Genomic DNA, 20,724 nt, shown 5'->3' with positions numbered 1-20,724 from the left:
GTTCCCAACTCAAATGTAGCCATTCTTTTGAATTTTGCCCTAATCCACTGAGAAGAAAAACATCTGATATTGAAAAGCACCCGTAAAAACAAATAGAAAGAATAAATACAAAAAGGATCCAGGAAAGGAGGAGATTCAAGAGGAATAAATATGTCCCATTCCTTTAAAAAAATGTTTTAAGTTTCTAACTCTTGCGTTGTGGAAGAGTCTCTTTTTCTTTGCTAAGTCTTAGAAATTTAATCTGTAAAGACACAAAATTAATCTGGAGTGTTAGAACTGAAAGAATCTACAGAAATCATCTGAGTTAGTACACCTGCTCATTTTGGGGATGAGGAAATCATGTTTCAATGACACCAAGTGATTTGCCTGTATCCCTCAAGCCATGCTAACTTGTGACATCAAGGCTTCCATCTTAATTTGTGTCATGGTACCAGAATCTGTGTGCCTTTTATTTTATTTTTTTATCTTTATTTATTCTTTTAAAGCAGATTAGCCCTGAGCTAACATCTGCTGCCAATCTTCTCTCTTTGCTGAGGAAGACAGGCCCTGAGCTAACATCTGTGCCCATCTTCCTCTACTTTATATGTGGGACGCCTGCCACAGCATGGCTTGACAAGCGGTGCCATGTCCGCACCGGGGATCTGAACCGACGAACCCCGGGCCGCCGAAGCGGAACACGCGGGAACTTAACCGCTGAGCCACCCGGCCGGCCCCTGTGTGCCTTTTAAAGACACACATTTCTCAGCAGAGAATGAGAAGCATGCAAGGGATTCACAATCTTGGCTGCTTATTAGACGCTCCTAGGAGTTCCCTGGCCCCACTCTCCACCAATTCAATTAGAATCTCTTGGGGTGGAGCCGGGCATGAGTATGTAAAGCTCCTCAGATGATTCTACGTACAGCCAGGATTGAGAACCATGGAGATAGGTCTAGAAGGTTCTACACACAGCTCATCTTGGAGCTCAGGCTTGGAGTCCACTAAGGACGGTTTTCTACCTCGTCCTCTGTCCTTCCAGGGAAAAGCCATAGTAATAGGAGAAATTGGGTGTTTGGTACAGTAAATGTCACCTATGGCACTCACCTTGAATTTTGACTTTGTAGTGTTGGGCTTCTTATGATTCTTCAGTGAAAAGTACTCTTTCTTCACTTTCTTCTTCTTCTAAGACTTGTTTTAAACTTTCATGTAAGAAACAAAATAGAGTTAGAACCTCTCAATTTGTCTGAGTTTCACACACACACACATGCACACACACCCACCCCCAAAGCAAATATAGCAGTAAAATAACAACAATTATATAGGTATCCAAGGATGAAATCCATGGAAAGAAATCCAACTTTATTCTACAATCACCTTGTACAAGAGTTGGAACAACCCACGCTGTGGCACATTTTTAAATACACCTTCAATTGTTTCTTCAGTTATGCTTAAAGGAATTCCTCAGCCATAATTTCCAGACCTTATTTGGATACAATGGCAAAATGAGCCTTGATTTTAAATAACATGAGTAAACTTACTAAGATATATGACTAGATCCACCATAAGACAAAGGAGACTCAAAATATTTTGAATACCATTCCTGGTTTTATCAGCTGGCTCAAAGCTGGGACATTAATAACTCTCACTAGAATTTCCTGCAGGCTGTGATAAAAGCAGAGAGACTTAAGCGCTTAACTGAGGTACTTTCACATTATCCAAATCAGAACAAACAGGGAGAGTGGTGACTGTTGGTTTTTTCTCTTTCTTAGGAACCTCTTTGCATATTCTACTCTGGGTGACCCAGTCCAGAACCAAAGGAATACGGAGGCATTAACAAGCTCTTAATCCAATATATTTTTTCCTGTTTATTCAGTTATCACTTTTTTCATCAGTGGGAGCAAGATAGCCTGTGAAAAAAATCCTACATGGCCAACGGGATCAAACTGTCCCTTTACAGTCTTCAGTGGGATCTGAAAAATAACTCCTACCTCTCACCCCTGAATCAAACAATGTCTGATAAACACAGCAGCTTTGTCTACCCCGGGGTCTGAGCCCAGAACACAGGACTGTTCTCATTCCCTCTCCAGAGCTGTGGGCTTCCTTCCAGAAAGCCAGAGATGTTTTTTGAGACATTTACATAATAAACCCAAATGAAGATGGAAGTCTTGATTCTGCTTATGTCAGCTTTGCTAGCAGTGTTCTGTTTGCTCTCAGATTTTTATTGCAAAATGAAAAAACAGATCAGGGAAAGATAAACTTTATTGGTGGCCTGATATTCCCAAGACATGTAGAGCTTTCATTATTTTGAATTTCTTACTTTTATGGTCTGTAAATTATACTGATATAAATATTGCAACTGTGACACTTTTTTACTTATTTAATTTTTTGCTGAGTCTCATTGGACGTTTGCTAGTTATCCATCAAACACAGTAGAAGCAGATTTTAGGTTGTCAAGGACATTGGAATTCTCTATTTAGTCCATATGACAATTTTATTTAAAAACAAACCTCTTTCTCAAGAAAAAGAAGACTGTTTGAACCTTTCTCAGGCTGAGGTGTATATGCAAATAACAGCTTTCCTTTGCTAAAGTCTGATAACACGGATGCTGCCCGTACACTCTAGGGACCAGGCAGAAATACACATTCATAATCAAATTGGCACTTGTGTTTGTAAATGATGTTGCCTTTAACGTAAGTGAGGGAAAAGAAGTCCTACTTTTTAACCACTGAACAACACAAGTGTTGCTAAAGCAAGATTTCTAATTTGGCTGTTCTAACTGGCTTCCGTTTCTTTCAGACATGCACGCCAGGATTTTATCGGCTACGTTCTGAGCCGGGTGGCCGCACTCCTGCACCAACCCTGGGCACCTGTGTTCCATGTCAGTGTAATGGACACAGCAGTCTCTGTGACCCTGAAACCTCCATATGCCAGGTATTCATCGGAGCCTTTCGGGAACGAGGTCAATGTGCCCTTTTCTCTTTACGCATGCTCAGATACCATGTGCAGAGGTCAGCTAAATTGCAGAAGACTGAAATGTGCATGTGTGAGAGTGTGCGTGTGTGAAACAAAACATGCAGAAAAAAAGACATCTACATGTTATACACGTTTTAAAGTAATTAAAAAATGATAGTTGGAAAAGCTACTACTCATGTCAAGAAATAGAATATTAGCATCATAGAAGAAGAGCTATTTATTTAAAAATCACATGATGTTTTTTTCCGATTATAAAAAAATAAGCTTTTTATAAGAAATTTGGAAATTTTAGAAAAGTGCTAAGAAACAAATAAAAGTCATCCAAAATTCATTTTTATTTATTCATATTATTTATTTATATAAGATAAACATTTAATATTTTAGGAATTTCCTACCAATTTTATGCATGTGTTTATAAATAATATTTATAAAATACCATGAGTGCAGTTTTATGTTCTGCTCTTTAAAGGTACATATGATGAACATATTATGTCGCTAGATATTCTTTAAAATCTTTACAATCTTTGATTGAATATCCCATAATTTAACCATTTCCCGCAGAATTTAGGCTGTGCTTATTTTGTGTTATGTTCCTGCTAACACCCTACTCCACCACTGATATCCTTGGAACAATCAGGACTATCAAGAAATTCAGGTTTCCTGTGTCATGACTGAGATCTCCCAGACTCTAATCCCAGCCAGCTCTGGACAGCTCCTTGGCTGAACCCATTTCCCACGTCTCCTCATCTTCCGAAGCCCCTCCCTCAAGCCTTGTGGAACCACACTCTGACATCAGCAAAACCCCCCACCTAATCTCCCTCTTCCTTTCCTGTTCACTTCATCTTGCTCTCCTGCTAACACTGCTCCACGTCCTCTCAAGTCGTCGCCACTGTTTTCTCTCACGCTCTTCATTCCCCTGAGCCTGGAGGAGGGCAGGTGTCCTTGCTCCTCACTGCCACTTTCATATCATTCTCCTCTTCTCCTCCATAACAACACCCAGCTTTGAGCCTCATGCCCCCACCTCTGTGTCCATTAGCTGCCCCATCTATGTGCCCACTACTCCTGCATGTTAAATTCATCTATAATCCTCAGGTCAGCCACCTCATTGCTTGAAGAATTTCCCTCTGTTTCATTGCCATTCTCTCTAGCACTACTCCTATCATAATTCTTGGTGATCATAATGTCCATAAAATTAACTCTTCATACTTTGGATGAACTATTCTTGTTTCTAGAAAAGACTGAGTCTGCCAGATATGGCATAGATCCTACTCCTCTCCCCTACTCAGGGATATCACTCCACCTAGTCCTGTTCTCTCCCTCCTGCATCATCACTTTTTGGTTCTTCTTCTGTCTTAAAAAGCAAACACACACACATACACACACACACACACACATAAACTCTTGACTCCAGTTCCGGTCTTGACTTCTACCACTTCATTCCTCTCCTTTCATACAATGAAGACTTGTTGATACTCTGTCTACAATTTCTCTCCTACCATTCTCTCTTGAAAATCAGGCTTTTACTTCGCCACTCTGCTGAAGCCAGTGACTGGTGTTCAGCTGTCAGTCTTCATCTCACTTGATCTATCAGCAGCGTTTGCTACTCTCAGTCACCCATTCTTCCTGAAACTTTCCATGTTCGGTTTGCTTCCCTGGACTCAATATGCTAGAGATTTTTTAACTACATGGCTGCTCCTTCTCAGTTGCTTCTCCTTTTCCTCCTCTTTACCTGAAGTCTGCATGCTGATATCCTAGGATTCAATTCTTGGAGCAATTTGCTTCTCTAACTACACTCATTCTCATGGTGATGCCACCCAGGCACATGACTTTCAATATCTATACTGAGATCTCATTGCATTTACCATTTTTCTATGATTACATTTTAGATCCAACTCTAATCTTTCTAAAATTTATTGTGGTATGGAGAGGTAATCTTTCTTCAAATATGTATCCCTTTAAAGAACTACATTAATATTTCCTTTTCTCCTTGATACACCATGGTATCTAAATATATACAAATTTGTTTTCTCTGTATCAAGATATGTTTAAAGGATCGTCTATTCTGTCTTACTTACTTTTTATTTATTTTTGCAATGTTCTGGTTACTTTCATTTCATACTAAATTATAACATCTGGTAAAGCAGGGGCCTTTGTTACTCCTCTTTTTCTAATTTTCTTAACTGGTTGTACTTACTTATTCTTCCAGATGACATTTTGATTCACTATTTCAATCTCTTCACCAAAAGATCTTACTAGAATTTTTACTGGAATAACTATTTGTACAGAATAGCTATCTTTACACTATTCAGTTATCATCCCGCAACCCAGGAATATGATCCTCTTCTGTATGTAAACATTTTGTGTCTCATAGTAAACTATTCTAGTATTATCTATATAGGTTATGCATTTTTATATTAAAATTATTTCCATGTATTTTACATTTTTAATTCAATGGTAAACGTTACTTTTTTTGTTCAATATGTTTACTAACTGGTCATTACTGGTAAACATTAACAGAACAGATTTTTTACATGTATTTGATGTCCAACTACTTTTTTTCAGTTCTAGAAGTTTCTCAGTTGATTGTTTCAGTTATTTTTACATTTACAATAATATTATTTGCAAATAATTATAATTGTGCTTTTCCTTACCAGAAACAATATCTAGTATAATAATTTCATATTTTTGCGTTGATTAAGTCTTCCAGAAGATGTTAAATACAAAGGTAGTCAGCTTCCTATCTTATTCCTGATTTTAATATGAATGCCTCAAGTCTTTCACCGCAAAGTATTATGCTGGTGGTTAGTTTACTTCTTTTTCTTCCTGGCTTCCTAATGATATCTTCTTTCACTCAAGATAGGATATTGAAATTATCATATGCTTATTTGTGAGGAATGGAGTGGAGGGGAAGATACATTTAAGATATGATTGGATATACTTTTTTACCTTAAACAGAATGATGAATGATATTGAGTAGATGAATAACAGACTATTATTAACCATCCTTGAATTCCTGAACTAATCACTATTTGGTTTCAGTGCAGTATTCTTTCACCAATCTGCTGGCTTACAAAATTCAATAATTTCAGGAGAGGGAGTTAATTTACACATTCTTAAGTGAGAATTAAATGCAGTTTTCTTTCTTATGCGATCTTCATTGAAATCTTTTAACAGGGTTATGTTCACTTCATATGATTAATTTAGAAGTATTCATAAAGGATACCATTTAATTTCAGTTTTATTTAGCATAAAAGTTGTCTTTACACCATCCTTTTTTGACCAATGGCTATTATAGCTATTTTTGCACCTTAAGAATCCTAAATACTGGGGCTGGCATGGTGTTGTAGTGTTTGGGTTTGTGTACTCCACTTTGGTGGTCTGGAGTTTGTGAGTTAGGATCCTGGCTGCAGATCTACATGCCACTCATCAAGCTAGGCTGCGGTGGTATTCCACATACAAAATAGAGGAAGATTGGCACAGATGTTAGCTCAGGGACAATCTTCCTCACCAAAAGAAAAAAAACAAATCCTAAATACGGTCTATTTTCTGACATATCCCTAGATGAAGTAAAAAGTAAATATATATATGCATCAAACATGCACAGCTAGTATAAATTATTGTGCTCTGAATTTTTATATTTTCCTTAAGGGAACTTACAACTTTTGAATTTAGGCAACTTTCTTCATCTTTGAAACAGTCCCATGAGGCAAATAGGAAACAGCTATCATTAGTCTGATGCTGTAACTGAGGAAACTGAAGCACACTGATTTCTTTTGTATGTGTAGTGTGGATCTCAGTTTAATTTCATATCCATTACACAGTGCTCACCCTCTACTTTGGTATGGTGGTCGTAAGCATGACTCTGTGGTCAGACTGCCTTGATTCAAATCCTGGCTTCATCCCTTATATGAGCCTAGTCAATTTATCAAAGCTCAATATGGTCTTAGTTTTCTCAATTATAAAATGAAGATAATAATAATAATACATACTCATAGAGTTTTTGTAAAGAGTCAATGAAATACTGGATAAAAGACTTAGAACACTTCTTAGCACATGGTAAGCTCCATAGAAATGATAGCAATGATGATTGATGATGATTAAGATGATAATTACCATACATGTTATCCATCATTTATAGTCTTAGAACCAATTGGGTGATAATTAATCAAAAATGAATGTTAAAACCATTGTTATCTCTATCATTATGTTAGATTTTCTCATATCTTTTTTCCTTTTTCTTTACACTTTTCTTCAAAAATAAGGGGTAGAGAAGAAACAAAACCATAGAAAACTTGAAGTCTAAGCATTTCAAATGTTACATAAAACCCACATCACTTTGTAACTATTCTCTTCATAATTTCTAATGACACTTACCAGAGAGCTGTTGCTTCATTCTAGGCGTTAATGACTCCTACACATAGGCATGTTATGACCAATAGCTCAGTGACTATTTTTTCCCTAAACCATTAATAGTTTCCCATTAAGGAAAATTTTCTTCAAAATAGAAAATAAAACATACATAATATTGAACCCCAAGCCAGGAGGGGGAGAGGAGGGAAATGAAGTAACAGCAATTAGTACATACACACATGCACAAAAAAAAACACACAATGAGATACACACACAGACACTGTTATATATAAACATTTTCAGAGTTTATCTATAACATACACACTTATATCTATATCTATTATATATCTATATCTATTTCTATCTGTCTATATGCATATATATTCTCATTTAATTGTCACTACACCCCTATAGCCAGTATTATTTTTCCTATATTTCACATGGGAATATTGAAGTCTCAGCTAGCTCAGATAACTTTCTCAAGACAAAATAGTTTGTGAAAATATTATTTTCACTCTATCACAGTTATTATTTTAAAATAAAGGGAAAAAAAGAAAAAGTAAATCTCCATCACGGATCCACTCTGTTGTGTGAAACAAGGTCAGTGTCTGTGGTGGAGCACTTAGCCCTGTCTTCAGTGAGTGGACTCAGAACTAGAATCTACTGTGTTTCAGTGTTCTAGAAACTTTATCTTATTTAATCTGCCTAACAACCTTACCAAAATAAGGATTTATTAACATTTTATTACAACTCTAAAAATTAATGCTAAGAAAACTTAAGTAATCTACAGCGCCATGGCTAAAATGTATTAGAATCAGGTTTCAAATCCATAACAAAATTCTGCTCACAGACTGAGAGAGAGTAAACACACTCTAAGCTGAGTCAATAAGTTTGATTTTGAAGGCCTAGGTTAATTAAATTCTACAGTACTGATAGAAACTGCAGTGTGATTAAGAGTTGCATACGAAAATATTTGAAAAATCATGAAAACATGAAATTTGTCACAGGATAGGAAAGCAGTGAAATGTCATTCCAGGTTTTATGAAGGTAACTAAAATGTAAAAAACAGATTGATTCCGATATCTAGTGGAACTTAAGGATTGTTTACTTAACCAATATCTGTCAACTCTACAGTTGCTCATTAATAAATAGTGCTCATTAAGAATCAGAATAGCTTCCCTCAAAATAAAACATACCAAACTAATTGCTAGGGTTACTGTGTATATAATATCTGAGACACTTGTTTCCCAAATTCCAGTACAATTTCAAATTCATCAGACAGTGTGATACATCATATCTCAAATTCAGCAAAAATAATAACAGCTACCATGTGACCAACTCTATATATGTACCCGGACCAGGGCTGGCCACTGGAGATAGACTTTTCTCATTTATTCTTACAATAGGTTTATGAGGTAGACAAGATTATTTCTTCTTTTACAGTTGAAAAACTGATCCTGAGAGAAATGAAACAATTTGTTTAAGTCAAAAGCCAGTAAGGGGCAGATCTGTGATTCAAACTCTAGTTTGTTTAAATAGGTATTTGACAGAATGTTTCATGATATCCTCGGAAACAAGGTTGAAAATATGAGCCAGATGGTAATCAGTTAACAAGTTTGATGGGTGTAGAAGTTGCTGAACATTGTGACCTGCAATAATCTCTAGAGATGTCCCCAGTGATGTGGCACAGGCTTCGTGTCTGACCCCGTCATGTTCAACGTCTGTATCAGTGATTTGGATGAGATCCGTCAAATGTTCAGATCACATACAGCTGGAAGGGTTACCTAAGGTGAGGGATGGTGGTCAAGAAGCCAAAAGAACCTGACAGGTGGAATTGTGAGCCACAATTAACAAGATGAAATTGATAGAAAAAGGTTCTGACCTTAGGTAGGCTCACTTGTTTATTCATTCTTGTGGCATTTGTTAATAAATATTTCCAACGTTTAGGAATTGTAGTAGGTGCTGGGATTATAAAGATGAAGAATGCATGGGCCTTGTCCTCTAGGAGCTTACATTCTAGTGTTTAAGTGAAAGAACAGAGGAAATGACATATACTAGCAATTTCTGTGAAATTCTTCTTACTCGACTGCAGATTCATTTGTACAAGATCCAGATCAAGGAAGTACATTCAATATATTTGCAAAATCACAGGTAGAGACTTAGAATCTTTATTTTAAGAGAAATTCTGAGTAACCAGGATTTTTAAATGTTTAGCTTGGAAAAAATATATTTAGCTTGAAAAAAAACTGAATGAAGTAATACTATTCCTTAGATATTTGTGGACTTTCCCCAGGAAACGGGAATTAGACTTAATCCACATAGCTCCAGAAGGCAGAACTTGGACCACTGACTGAAAATTAGAGGGAAACAAATTTTTATTCAGCATAAGGAAAAACTTCATAGCTTATAGTTATACGAGATGAAAAGGCTGCCTCATAAGACTTCATGCATTTAATAATGTATCAAGTAAAGTGTGGAGGCCTGCCCCGAAGGAAAGAAGGTCAGATTTAGCAGCTTCTCACTTTGGATCTAGGGTACTATAGCATTAATGTTACAGTCACTGGATTTAGTAGAATAAATATATACCACCAGTCTTCCTATGTACAAAAAATTATAAATATCATATATTCTAATCTATTATTGAAAATATGCTAGCATATAATCACTCTTGAGAATATAAACTTCTCATTAGACATCTAAAATACAAAATTTTTCCTAAAGATTAATTTCTATGTAAGAGAAATATGGCCACTATGTCAGAGCAGACAGGAAAGTCATATAAAAAGTCTACGTCAAAAAGGTTCAAAACGAGCATCATGATTTATGCGTTGTGTCTGTGAACCTAACCAGAACATTTGATTCAGGTAACCGAGTTTATGATGTCCGCAGCGCTGTGAAAGATTGTCCAGAGGTTAAAATATTTGCTTGCTCTGTGAAGAAATTATATAGAATTGTAGGTATAAGAAAAGCAAACTATATTTTTGAATCTCTAGATTTTTAGTAATGATCAACATTATCTTTGTTTTGATTCAGTTATTAATGTTCATTAGGTTACATAAAATAATTCATTATGCAGTGACTTTTCTTTTCACAGAAGCAAAATGCTGATAATTATTGTTTAAGATCTCGTGTATTTTTTGGCACATGTTCATTTCTATAACTATAAAATTTGTTGTTAAAGCACTCCTCCGTTAACACTTATGCATCATTTGACACCTTGCTGAATGATTTGAGACTGGAATTCATAGATTATTTTGTCTTGGAGACATTATCTTTCACCATGCTTCTGTTAAATATGGAATGGCTGTTTTATTGCTAAAATACGGTGGTTCCTTGGGATAGCTGAATAAGAGAGGATTATGGTACTTCAATCAATATCAAAATATGACAAATCATCTTGCTCTGCGAACCACCTTTCTGTAAAGTCATTAGACTTGAAACCTGGCCTTTTTCATCTTAAGAAGCCTGATCAGTTTCACCTATACTTCCTAGAAGATGCATTCGTTCAGACAGTCATTCAAAATAGTCACTGAATGCCTACCGTGTTTCAGTCACTGTGTTGAGCTAGAAGAGCATCTAGCCAGACTTAGGGCATCAGAGAATGTTTATCAGAGAAAGTGACATTTAAAGTGAGAGCTGAAATGAACAGGTGACAGTCAGGTAAGAGGAGGAAAAAACATTCCAGAATAGGGGATTTGCATATGAAAAGTCCCTGGGGTAAGAAAAAGCCTTACATAATTTGAGAATTTCAGATGATCCTATATGGCTTCAGTGTAGTGTGCAAAGCTTGCAGTGGCTAGAGGTAAGGCTGGAGGGGTAAGCAGGCGCCAGATTATAGAGGTCATCCATGCCACATTAGAGAGTTTGTAATTCATCCTGAGGACAACGGGAACTAGTCCAGGTGTTTAAGCAAGAGAATGGCATGGTTTGATACATTCTGTAGGATGATTGCTCTGATTGCTGTGAGGGGAAATCACTGGATGAGAAAATTTGGAAGCAGGATCTTTGGCTAAGGGGTTGTTCTAATAAACTGGATAAAAGATGACAGTGGCCAGATAAAAATAGTAGCAACAAGGAAGTAAAGAAACAGAAAGTAAGAGAATCATGAAACACGGTCATCAAACAGATATCTGGGATGAGAGAGACCTCTAGCCTGCCGGCCCGCATAAGTGAGCAGATCACAGTGACCCCAAATGAAATGGGAAATACAGGAGTATTAGCGGGTTTAGAGCAAGATGAGCTTAACTTTTGACATTTCAAATTCAAGGTGTTTTTGCCAGTGGAAATTTAAGTCCAGAACTCATTAGCGATATCTAGACTAAACATACAAAATTAGAATTTGGGCACATAGATGATAACTGGAATCATAGTAATAGATGAAATCAGCAAGGTAGAATGTATAGGGAAAAAAGGAGATGAGAACCAAAGTTAGAATCAAGGGCACCAATCTTACTAAACAGAAAAGGAAGGAAGAGTCCATGAAGGAGGATAAGAAAGAGCAGCCAGAGGTGGGAAAAAACCAACAGCCTGTACAATTAAAGAAACCACAGGAAGAGAAAATGTTAAAGAAAGGGGGGCCGGAAATACCAGCTGCTTCAGGAAATTCCTGTGTCATGAGGACAATTATTGTCAGTAAATTTTCATTTAGTAACAAAGGTCTTCCACATGAGCCTGGAATTAGGTTTCAATGGTAAAATCAGAAGCCTCTTTAAAGGGTGGATAGGAGGTGAGGAAGTAGAGACCAGGAATGTTAATAATCCTTTTAAGAAGCTTATCGAACATAGGATGGAAGTTGTCAAGGGACTTGAGACCCCAGAGATATTTTTAAGATAGAAAAGTCTTGACTAACCTCAAATGTTAATGGGAATAAGCCAACAAAGAGGGAGAAAATGCAAATGCTGGAGAAAATGAGAGGCAAGAGGGCTTCCTTCCTAAACCAGAGTCTAGGAAGAAAGCAGCTTTACATAAAGGACAAAAGACCACTTCCAGGGCCTGCTGGTGGCGCAGTGGTTAAATGCGCATGTTCAGCTTTGGTGGCCTGGGGTTTGTCGGTTAGGATCCCAGGTGCAGACATGGCACTGCTTGGCATGCCATGCTGTGGCAGGCGACCCACATGGAAAGTAGAGGAAGATGGGCATGGATGTTAGCTCAGCGCCAGTCTTCCTCAGCAAAAAGAGGAGGATTGGCAGCAGTTAGCTCAGGGCTAATCTTCCTCAAAAAAAAAAGGCCACTTCCTGTGGACAGAAGTAAACATTAAAGGGATGGGAAGTCATGCAGGCAAGATGGTGAGTTGTTTGGCAGGAAGCTGAGGGGGCACCCAAATGAAGGCTTCCTTTTCTCTGAAAATAGAGGCTATCATCTGCTGAGAGTGAGGTAGAGAATTAGAATATGTGAGATTTGTATCCTACCATTTGGAACACTGGATCCATTTTACATTGAGTTATAAAATCATCTGTAAGTGATACAATTTATTTTTAAACATAGCACCAAAAACGTGAAAAAAACCAATGGTCTAAAATTCATTGTGGTAATGTCATGGTTTTGTCCCAGAGAATAGCACAAATTCTCAAAAAGAGTGAATAGAAGTTCTAAAAAATAGATTAAAATTCCATGGCTTTAGTTACTGTTCGTTGTGAGTGACCACACATACCACAGGAAACATTGTCTGGCCGTTAGAAGACACATGAAAAGTAAGTATGTACTTCTTGTTTGATTGAATGAAACAAAGAGCCCAGTGTATGGCATGTGGTCCAAGGTCAGTATGGAGCCTGCAGGTGTGTCTGTGGCTCCAGCTGAGTTGATCAGGAGATGGGTTCACGAACAGGTACATCTATTTTGTTGCTGAGTTTTTTGCTTCTCAACTTTTCTTTGGATATTGTTTATTAGAAGTCACCCTTCTGATCACTCCAAATCCTGTTTTACAAAATCAGGCTAAAATCCAACTCCAAATTCCTTCTATTTCCTCCTTTTTCTTAACTCCCAAAGTCAAGGGTCACATTTCCACTCATAACAGTTCCTGCTGCATTCTTGCTGCCACATTTCTTATTTGTCAGGGTTTTTTTATTTTCCCAAAGTAGAAATAGTGTCTTATTTTACCTTTTTCCCTCACTTGATTCCTCTCAGTGCCTGTCTCAGTGCCTGGCAGGTGGCTCTTCCTAAGTCCTTATGGCATGAATGATTGCTATGTGTTAAATATAACTCTACTTTATGAGAGTTTTAATTTCAAAACTGTTTCCCGCAATTCTGAAACTACTCTCATTTTCCTGTGGAAATGTCTTAAAGCATGTTGCCCAAGGGTCTCTATTACGCAAGCATGAAAAACAGCATATGGACCTGAGGCTCCTGGTTTCAGATTGGGTCCTCTCTATCCGTTAAGACCCATCAACATTTGGTGAGAATTAGATGAGTAACATTCTTAATGTGGTAACTAGGCTGACCTTCTTTTTTTCCTATTGTTGCCCCTTTAAACATTTTTACTCTCCATCTTGGTTTGGTTTCAGAAAGCCCACTGCTGGGCATGCACCAAGGTCCCAGGATCTTTAGCACTGTTCTAGCACCTTGTAGAGAAGAAGCATAAATGGCCAGATGATATAATAAACTTTAGAAATTTGTGAAGTCTATTCCCCAGATTAGAGTAAGAGAAAAATCTATACAGAGATTGACATAGGAAAAAGAGAACAGAAACTCTTATTGTCAATGTAGCTACGACAGCTCAGTATTAGTTTCTCAGATGAAAGAGCATCTTTAAAATGACGTATATCAAGAACTGAGTTCTCTAGGGGCCGGCCCCGTGGCTGAGTGGTTAAGTTCGCATGCTCTGCTTCAGGGGCCCAGGGTTTCACCGGTTCAGATCCTGAGCGTGGACATGCCACCACTTGTCAGGCCATGCTGAGGTGGCATCCCACATGCCACAACTGGAAGGACCCACAATTCAAATATATATATATAACTATGTACCGGGGGGATTTGGGGAGAAAAAAAGAAAAATAAAATCTTCAAAAAAATTAAGAACTGAGTTCTCTGACGATGTGTGTATGTGTGTGTTCACAGGAGCACACACACTCATAGGTGGGGAGCTATGTGACAAGTTACATTCTAACTCACATTAAATTAAAAACAAACATCTCCCTTTTCCTTAACAGAATTGTCAACATCACACTGCTGGTGACTTCTGTGAACGGTGTGCTGTCGGATACTATGGAATTGTCAAGGGATTGCCAAGTGACTGTCAGCGATGTGCTTGCCCTCTGATTTCTTCCAGCAACAAGTAAGATTGAGAAATAGTACCATATTTCCCAATCAGTAACACCATCTGTGTAGCACATGGGCTTTCTATGATTTGGCTATTTTTTCCATGTAGACAAAAATCTCAATTTAAGTTAGAGACTTTTTTTAACACTATAATAACATGGCAAAAGTGAGCACATAATACTCTGTGGTCCATTTCTCCTTTAAAACCCTGTCCCAAGTAAATAATACTTATTAATAAAAGTGTAAATGCCAATATTAACATAAGTATGTTTATGAAATAAATGATATATGAACAAATGTGCATAATTTTATAAACTTTTATAAAAGTCTAGTGTTTGCTTATAATTCTGTCATAAATTTATCTATGAAGGATTGTTTTGGTGCATATTGTATCACTTTTGTGGCTGTTTCCACTCATTTTGTGTGTTTAATTCATGATTGATAAATGATCATCAAGAAAATAATCGAAAAATAGTGCAGTTAAAGCAGAGTGACTTATTATTATGCTCCAAAATAAGTCAATATCTCCAAGAATCACTGCCCCCTTTCTGTTAAAATGGTCCGAGCTTGGTACCATGGAAACACAGCCATAAGTGAAGACAAGCTCTGGAATATTTTATTTAGTGCCGTCTGAACATTCTGCATGGGTTTATATATTGATGAAAACCCCTAGGTGTTTTCATTTACCTTTTTGCTCAGGGAATCTATACTTTGTGCTAAGTGATTTATAGACTTCAATCTCTACAGGATAGGGCAGTTTTTCTCTAAGAATTTGCTTTTGAAAAGAATGTAGGGCAGTTTGTTCAGAATTAGGATCCTGCACACCTTATCTCATACATATAAGAACCGCAAAGCAACTCAGATGGAGAGATATTTCCACCTGTGTCCACTCAGGTTTTTTTCTCCATCTTTGGCTTTGTATACATTTTGAAAGCATTTTCATGCAAGCTCCTTTTCTTGTTGAACAGAATCACAAGTCTTTTATAGGGTACTGAATGTAAATTTTTAGGTAAGTAGGATATTAATGAGGATAAAATACATGATCTTATTGTTCATCCAAGCACCAACTTGTAGGCATATGAAAAATATTATTTTCATTTTCTTTTCCCTAATCTCCCTCTGACAACCAGATTTAAACAAGAGAATGTTTAAATTTTAGAAAAATTCAATAACTAGTTGATAATTTCCTATGGGGTGAAGTATAACAAAATGTACAAGAGATACAAAAGAGAAGGATGACATCTCTTGGAAAGGCTCGCAATAAAACAAGTGTCTTAAGTGAAGTCAACTAAAATGTAAAGAGAATTCAAAGGCACATAATACCACACCTGATTTTGGAAGCTTCAAGAACATATTAAAAGAAGTAGTATTTAAAATAGATTTTAAATAGTAGATTGAAGGGTTTTTACTGGTAGAGATAGCAGAAAATTATAGGAGGAAAAACTTAGAAACAGAAAACACAAGGCACGTTGAAGAACTAGTAAGTAAAAGAGTTTGCAACATAGAACACAAATAGAATTTCGTAACTGCAGATGAAAATGAATGGGAGAATGGAGGCCATGTTGTAGAAATCCTTAAATACCAGTCTAGGCAATTGCTGTTTAATTTTCTATGTAATGAGGAAACACTACAAGTTTTTATTAAAAAAAAAAAAGGTTAATGTGATCAGAGCCACACTTTAGGAAGACTTCATAATAGAGTATAATGAATTGAAACAGACAAATAAGAGAAGAGAAGAGACTGATTAAAAAGCTATTGCACTAGCTTAGGCAAAAGATAATTAGAACCTGAAGGTAGGTAACAGTAACAAGGATGGAGACAAGGGGTTGGATGTGATAAAATTGTTGAATGCAGCCCTACGGAACTAATAACTAATTAGATATGAGAGGTTAGAAGCCGGAGGTTTTCAGCCATGTTGACCCCCAAAATGATGGTGCCATTAACTGAAATAGGGAAACCAGGAGAGAGCTGCTGCAGAAGAAAGACAATTTATGTTTCAAGTAGGTTCAAAGTGACGTGAAGGGTGTGTCTGAATGGAAATACACAAATAGCTGCAGGATATGGTAGTCTGAAAATTGGAAGGGCAGATGAAGGAGGAGATATGTTAATAAATGAATTAAAGTTGGATAAGATTTCCCAGGGTAATGTTACCAAGGGCAGCACATGGAAAGAAGGAAAGACAGGAGTACCTACATTAGGGAAGCCAGAAGAGAAGGAGGAGCCAAGACAGGAGCAGTCAGGGAGGCAAGGTTGCTGAGGCCACACTGCCACTCACACCACCAGAGAGAAGAGCAGCAGTGAATGAGCTTCAGATGGAGACTGAAGAAGGAAGACTGAGAACATATGGTGGCAATTAACTGTGAGGGTCATTGGTGAATTTTGACAATCAACCCTGGAGTCAGACATTGGGTTACAAGGCTGTGAGTTTACAGCTTTAAGAAATTTCAAGAAGGGAAAAAAAGAGTACTCCTTTGATACGTAAACAGGATCTATAAAAAAGTGTGTTTTCAGGGGCTGGCCTGGTGGTGTAGCGGTTAAGTTCACGTGCTCTCCTTTGGTGGCCCTGGGGATCACCAGTTCAGATCCCGGGCATGGACCCAGCAACGCTTATCAAGCCATGCTATGGCAGGCATCCCACATATAAAATAGAGGAAGATGGGTGCAGATGTTAGCTCAGGTCCAATTTTCCTCAGCAAAAAGAGGAGGATTGGCAGTGAGTGTTAGCTCAGGGCCAATCTTCCTTAAAAATAAAAGTATGTTTCCATCTCTGCTTTATATGATTTGTATAATTTAAGTGTATATTTTATGCAAAAGACCCTGTAAGAATCAAAATACCAAATCAAAGTGGTTAGTTCAGTGGCTTTCAAATTTTATTGATTTCAACCACTGTAAGAAATACTTTTTTCATCATAACATAGTACACAAAAAACTGGATGTGTATAGATATTTACATATCTATATTATATACCTATATCTATATTAATAGATAGTATTATAAGACATAATATAATTGGTAATATTTTATTATAAGATATATAGATATAATAGTATCTGTATTATGGTATTTACTATTCAATTTTATCCTCTTGCGTTATTAGAAGAAATTTTAGTCAAAACTCACTAAAGTGGTCTCATGACCCACTAATATCACCACCTAAAGCTTGGAGTATTAATTAGCAAAGCAAAGACCCATGGTAAGAGGAGAAGGATGAAAATGCAAACAAAGAAACCAGCCAGGGCAAAGAAGAGAGGCTCTTTTCCCTGAGATATAAATATAGATTCTGAAATACAGACGTAGGAGGCTGAGCTGCCTGTCTTCAATGACTTCAACCTGTGAGTCAATGAAAAGTAAGGGTCAAGTGTGCTGAGTGATTGCAAACTCTCTTTCATGCATTAGTTCAGTCTTCGAGATCTCTTTCCGGCTTTTAACCATTGTGACAGTGCAGCATTGCTCGCATACCCCCAGGAGGTTTTCACTGCCTACCTAAGGAAAAGTCAGATATTTTAGCAAAGTATTAGAAACTTCTGCAATCTTACCCTCTTTCCAGGCTCAATGCACTCTCCTCCCTTCTACGATGATGCAAAGTTGAGTTTCTTGCTCTTCTCCAAATGTGATCAGCAATTTGTGCCAGACAGAGAAAGACAAAAACTGCAAGTCTTCACATATGTGTGGAATATTAAAAAATGAAAACAAAAACAAATCCGTAGGAACAGACTGTAGAATGGTGATTGTCAGGGGCTGGGGAGTGGGAGAAGCTGGTAAATAGGTCCAAACTTTCAGTTATAAGATGAATTAGGTGTGAGGAGCTAATGTTGAACATGGTGACTATAGTTAGTAACACAGTATTGTATTATTGAAACTTGCTAAGAGAGTAGAACTTGTATTCTCACCAAAAAATAAAACGGTAAATACATGATATGACAGATGTGTTAATTAACTAGATAGTGGGAATCCTTTCATAATTTATATATGTATATCAAATCATCACAGGTACACTCTAAATATTTTACAATTTTATTTGCCAATTATACTTCAATAAAACTGAAAAAAACACAAATCAATATAGAATGTATTATAGATAATTAAAGGGCTACCAGGAAAAATAAAGCAGCCTCAGAGGATTTAGTGACTGGGGTGCCATTTAGTGACTAGGGTACTCGATGCAGATCTTCACAAATAGATGAGGCTTCTGCAGAGTTGAATGAAGTCATGGAGAGGGCCATGCGACTAGCTGAGGATGAACAGTCTAGCCAGAGGACAAAGCAAGTACACAGGCCAGGAGACAGACCCATGCTGGGCCCATGCTTGGCAGACAACAAGGATCCAGGGTGGTAGGAGCAGAGGGAAGGAGGGGGAGGGGGAGAGAAGCTGGAGTCAGGGCAGCCACAGTGGGTAACGAAACGTCCTGAGGGCTAAAAGTCTTCCAATGGCAAGAGTGGCTTGGAACAGGACAGCGCAATGATGTTAGTGATGGTAACACCAGCAGCCTTTGCAGATAGAATACATGTGGAATGTGAGAGAAAGGAGATAAAGTTGACTCTATGGTTTATAGCAGAGCAAATGGAAGCACAGAATGGCCATCGACTGGGATGAGGAAAATTATAGAAAGGTCAGTGGTTATTTTTTGGAGGGGGGAGCTCAGTTGTGGAGCTGTTAGGGGAGACGCAATATTTAAAGACTTTAAGACTAAATGAGATCATTTAGGAGAGAGGGGAGAGGACAAAAGAGGACAGGATAGGAGAAATCTGAGGACTGAACTGTGAAGCATATTAAGAGGTCAAGAACATGACATGACGTAGATCCAGCAAAGGATACTGCAAAGGAATAGCCAGTGAACGGGGATAAAAACCAGAAGGAGGCGGCATCCAGGAAGCAAATTGATCACTGTAGTATCCACAGGGATTGACACAGAAGAGCAGACTTTAAATCTTAGAAATCCTGTTGAGGCAAGTTTGTAATCAGTAAACATAAGGAAATGTAAAAGATGGCCACTGAGAGAAAGCACAAGGGTTTCTGAGTGGCCTTGCAGACAATATGACAATTGAGAGCAGATGAGGGAGTTGTGAGCAGAAAGAATAAACTAACCTCGAGTAGGTTGTGATTCTTACTTCCTCCTTCATAAATCTTTGTAAGTGGTGTAAAGAAAAGTTTTAATCCACCATAATAGCGTACTTCAAAAAAGTTTATATCAGCTATTCAGGGAGAATTATAACATCCCTGTGTAGTAATTGAAACAGATATGTTACTGTAAAGAAATATAGTTTAATGATGTTGGCTTTCTAGAGTTTCACTTGAAATGTCTAAAAATCTGTTTCCAAGTGTCTATGTATGTATGTGAGTTTGTGTGTGTGTATACGTGTGCCTACAGATGCACTCAGCAGCAAGCTTTAAATTAAAGATCTAAAGGCTTGCCAGAATGTGTCAATTATGTGTTTGTGGGTCTATTTTTGTGAAGGCAAAAAATAAACGGGTTGGATAATGAGCTTGTGAGTAGTCAATCAACGTGTTCGCATCTTTTGCAAAGGTTAGAGTTTCTTTCTCGTTTGTGTACTATTGATTGAATGCATTAGAAGACAGTTAAACAGAGTCCTCATGGCACCTGACCAATAGGAGTTGTGGCCCTGGTCTCTACACTTTATTGCTTTTTCAGTATCATCTGGTTTAGCAGCCCAACAAAAAGAAAAATGATGTTTGCAGCATTACCATTTTGCAACAAATATATGTGTTTTGTATTCCTGAGTTTCCAGTGCCCCATGCAGTTTCATCCAGTGGGAATGCAGCGCTACTTACATTTGAGAGACATTTGTAACAATCCCAAATTCCGTGTTAATATAGTTGAGTTTTCAAGTTGTCAAGTCTTTGTTTTGCAGGGTAAGGTGATCAGAAATCTTGGAGCAAGCCTGACCTGCTGTGGTCTACCAGTGTTGTGGTGACCGCAGGGCAAGTTCCACAAGAACTACTTATTAGAAAAGATCAGAAAATTGTCAGAAAAGCACATTCATTTTCATGTAGAAAGCTTTCCCTTCTTCTTGCCTCATACTAAATCACATTACTTTGTCCTTAGAGTAAAATGTAGTTTGAAATCCATATGTGAATTAGAAAAGCCACTCTTTTATTTTAAGTGAAACATTTATTCACACTTCACGTGTTGAAGTGCCAGTGGCAATTTGGGC

At 37.5% G+C, this 20,724-nt stretch overlaps 1 protein-coding gene across 5 annotated transcripts in view; it reads left to right on the top strand.

Moving 5' to 3' along the window:
* The window catches only part of LAMA2 (laminin subunit alpha 2), a 531,319-nt gene that overhangs the window by 364,159 nt on the left and 146,436 nt on the right, over window positions 1–20,724 (top strand). For all 5 annotated transcript variants that reach the window (XM_046676887.1, XM_046676886.1, XM_046676884.1 and 2 more), the window contains 2 exons: window positions 2,773–2,907; window positions 14,442–14,566. In XM_046676887.1, the coding sequence (XP_046532843.1) occupies window positions 2,773–2,907; window positions 14,442–14,566 (260 nt within the window). The remainder of the gene's footprint in view (window positions 1–2,772; window positions 2,908–14,441; window positions 14,567–20,724) is intronic.

Source organism: Equus quagga, chromosome 11 (assembly GCF_021613505.1).
Source record: "Equus quagga isolate Etosha38 chromosome 11, UCLA_HA_Equagga_1.0, whole genome shotgun sequence".
Lineage (NCBI taxonomy): Eukaryota > Metazoa > Chordata > Mammalia > Perissodactyla > Equidae > Equus > Equus quagga.
The sequence above is the reverse complement of the archived record's forward strand: the minus strand, read 5'-3'. Positions and strand labels throughout refer to the sequence as shown.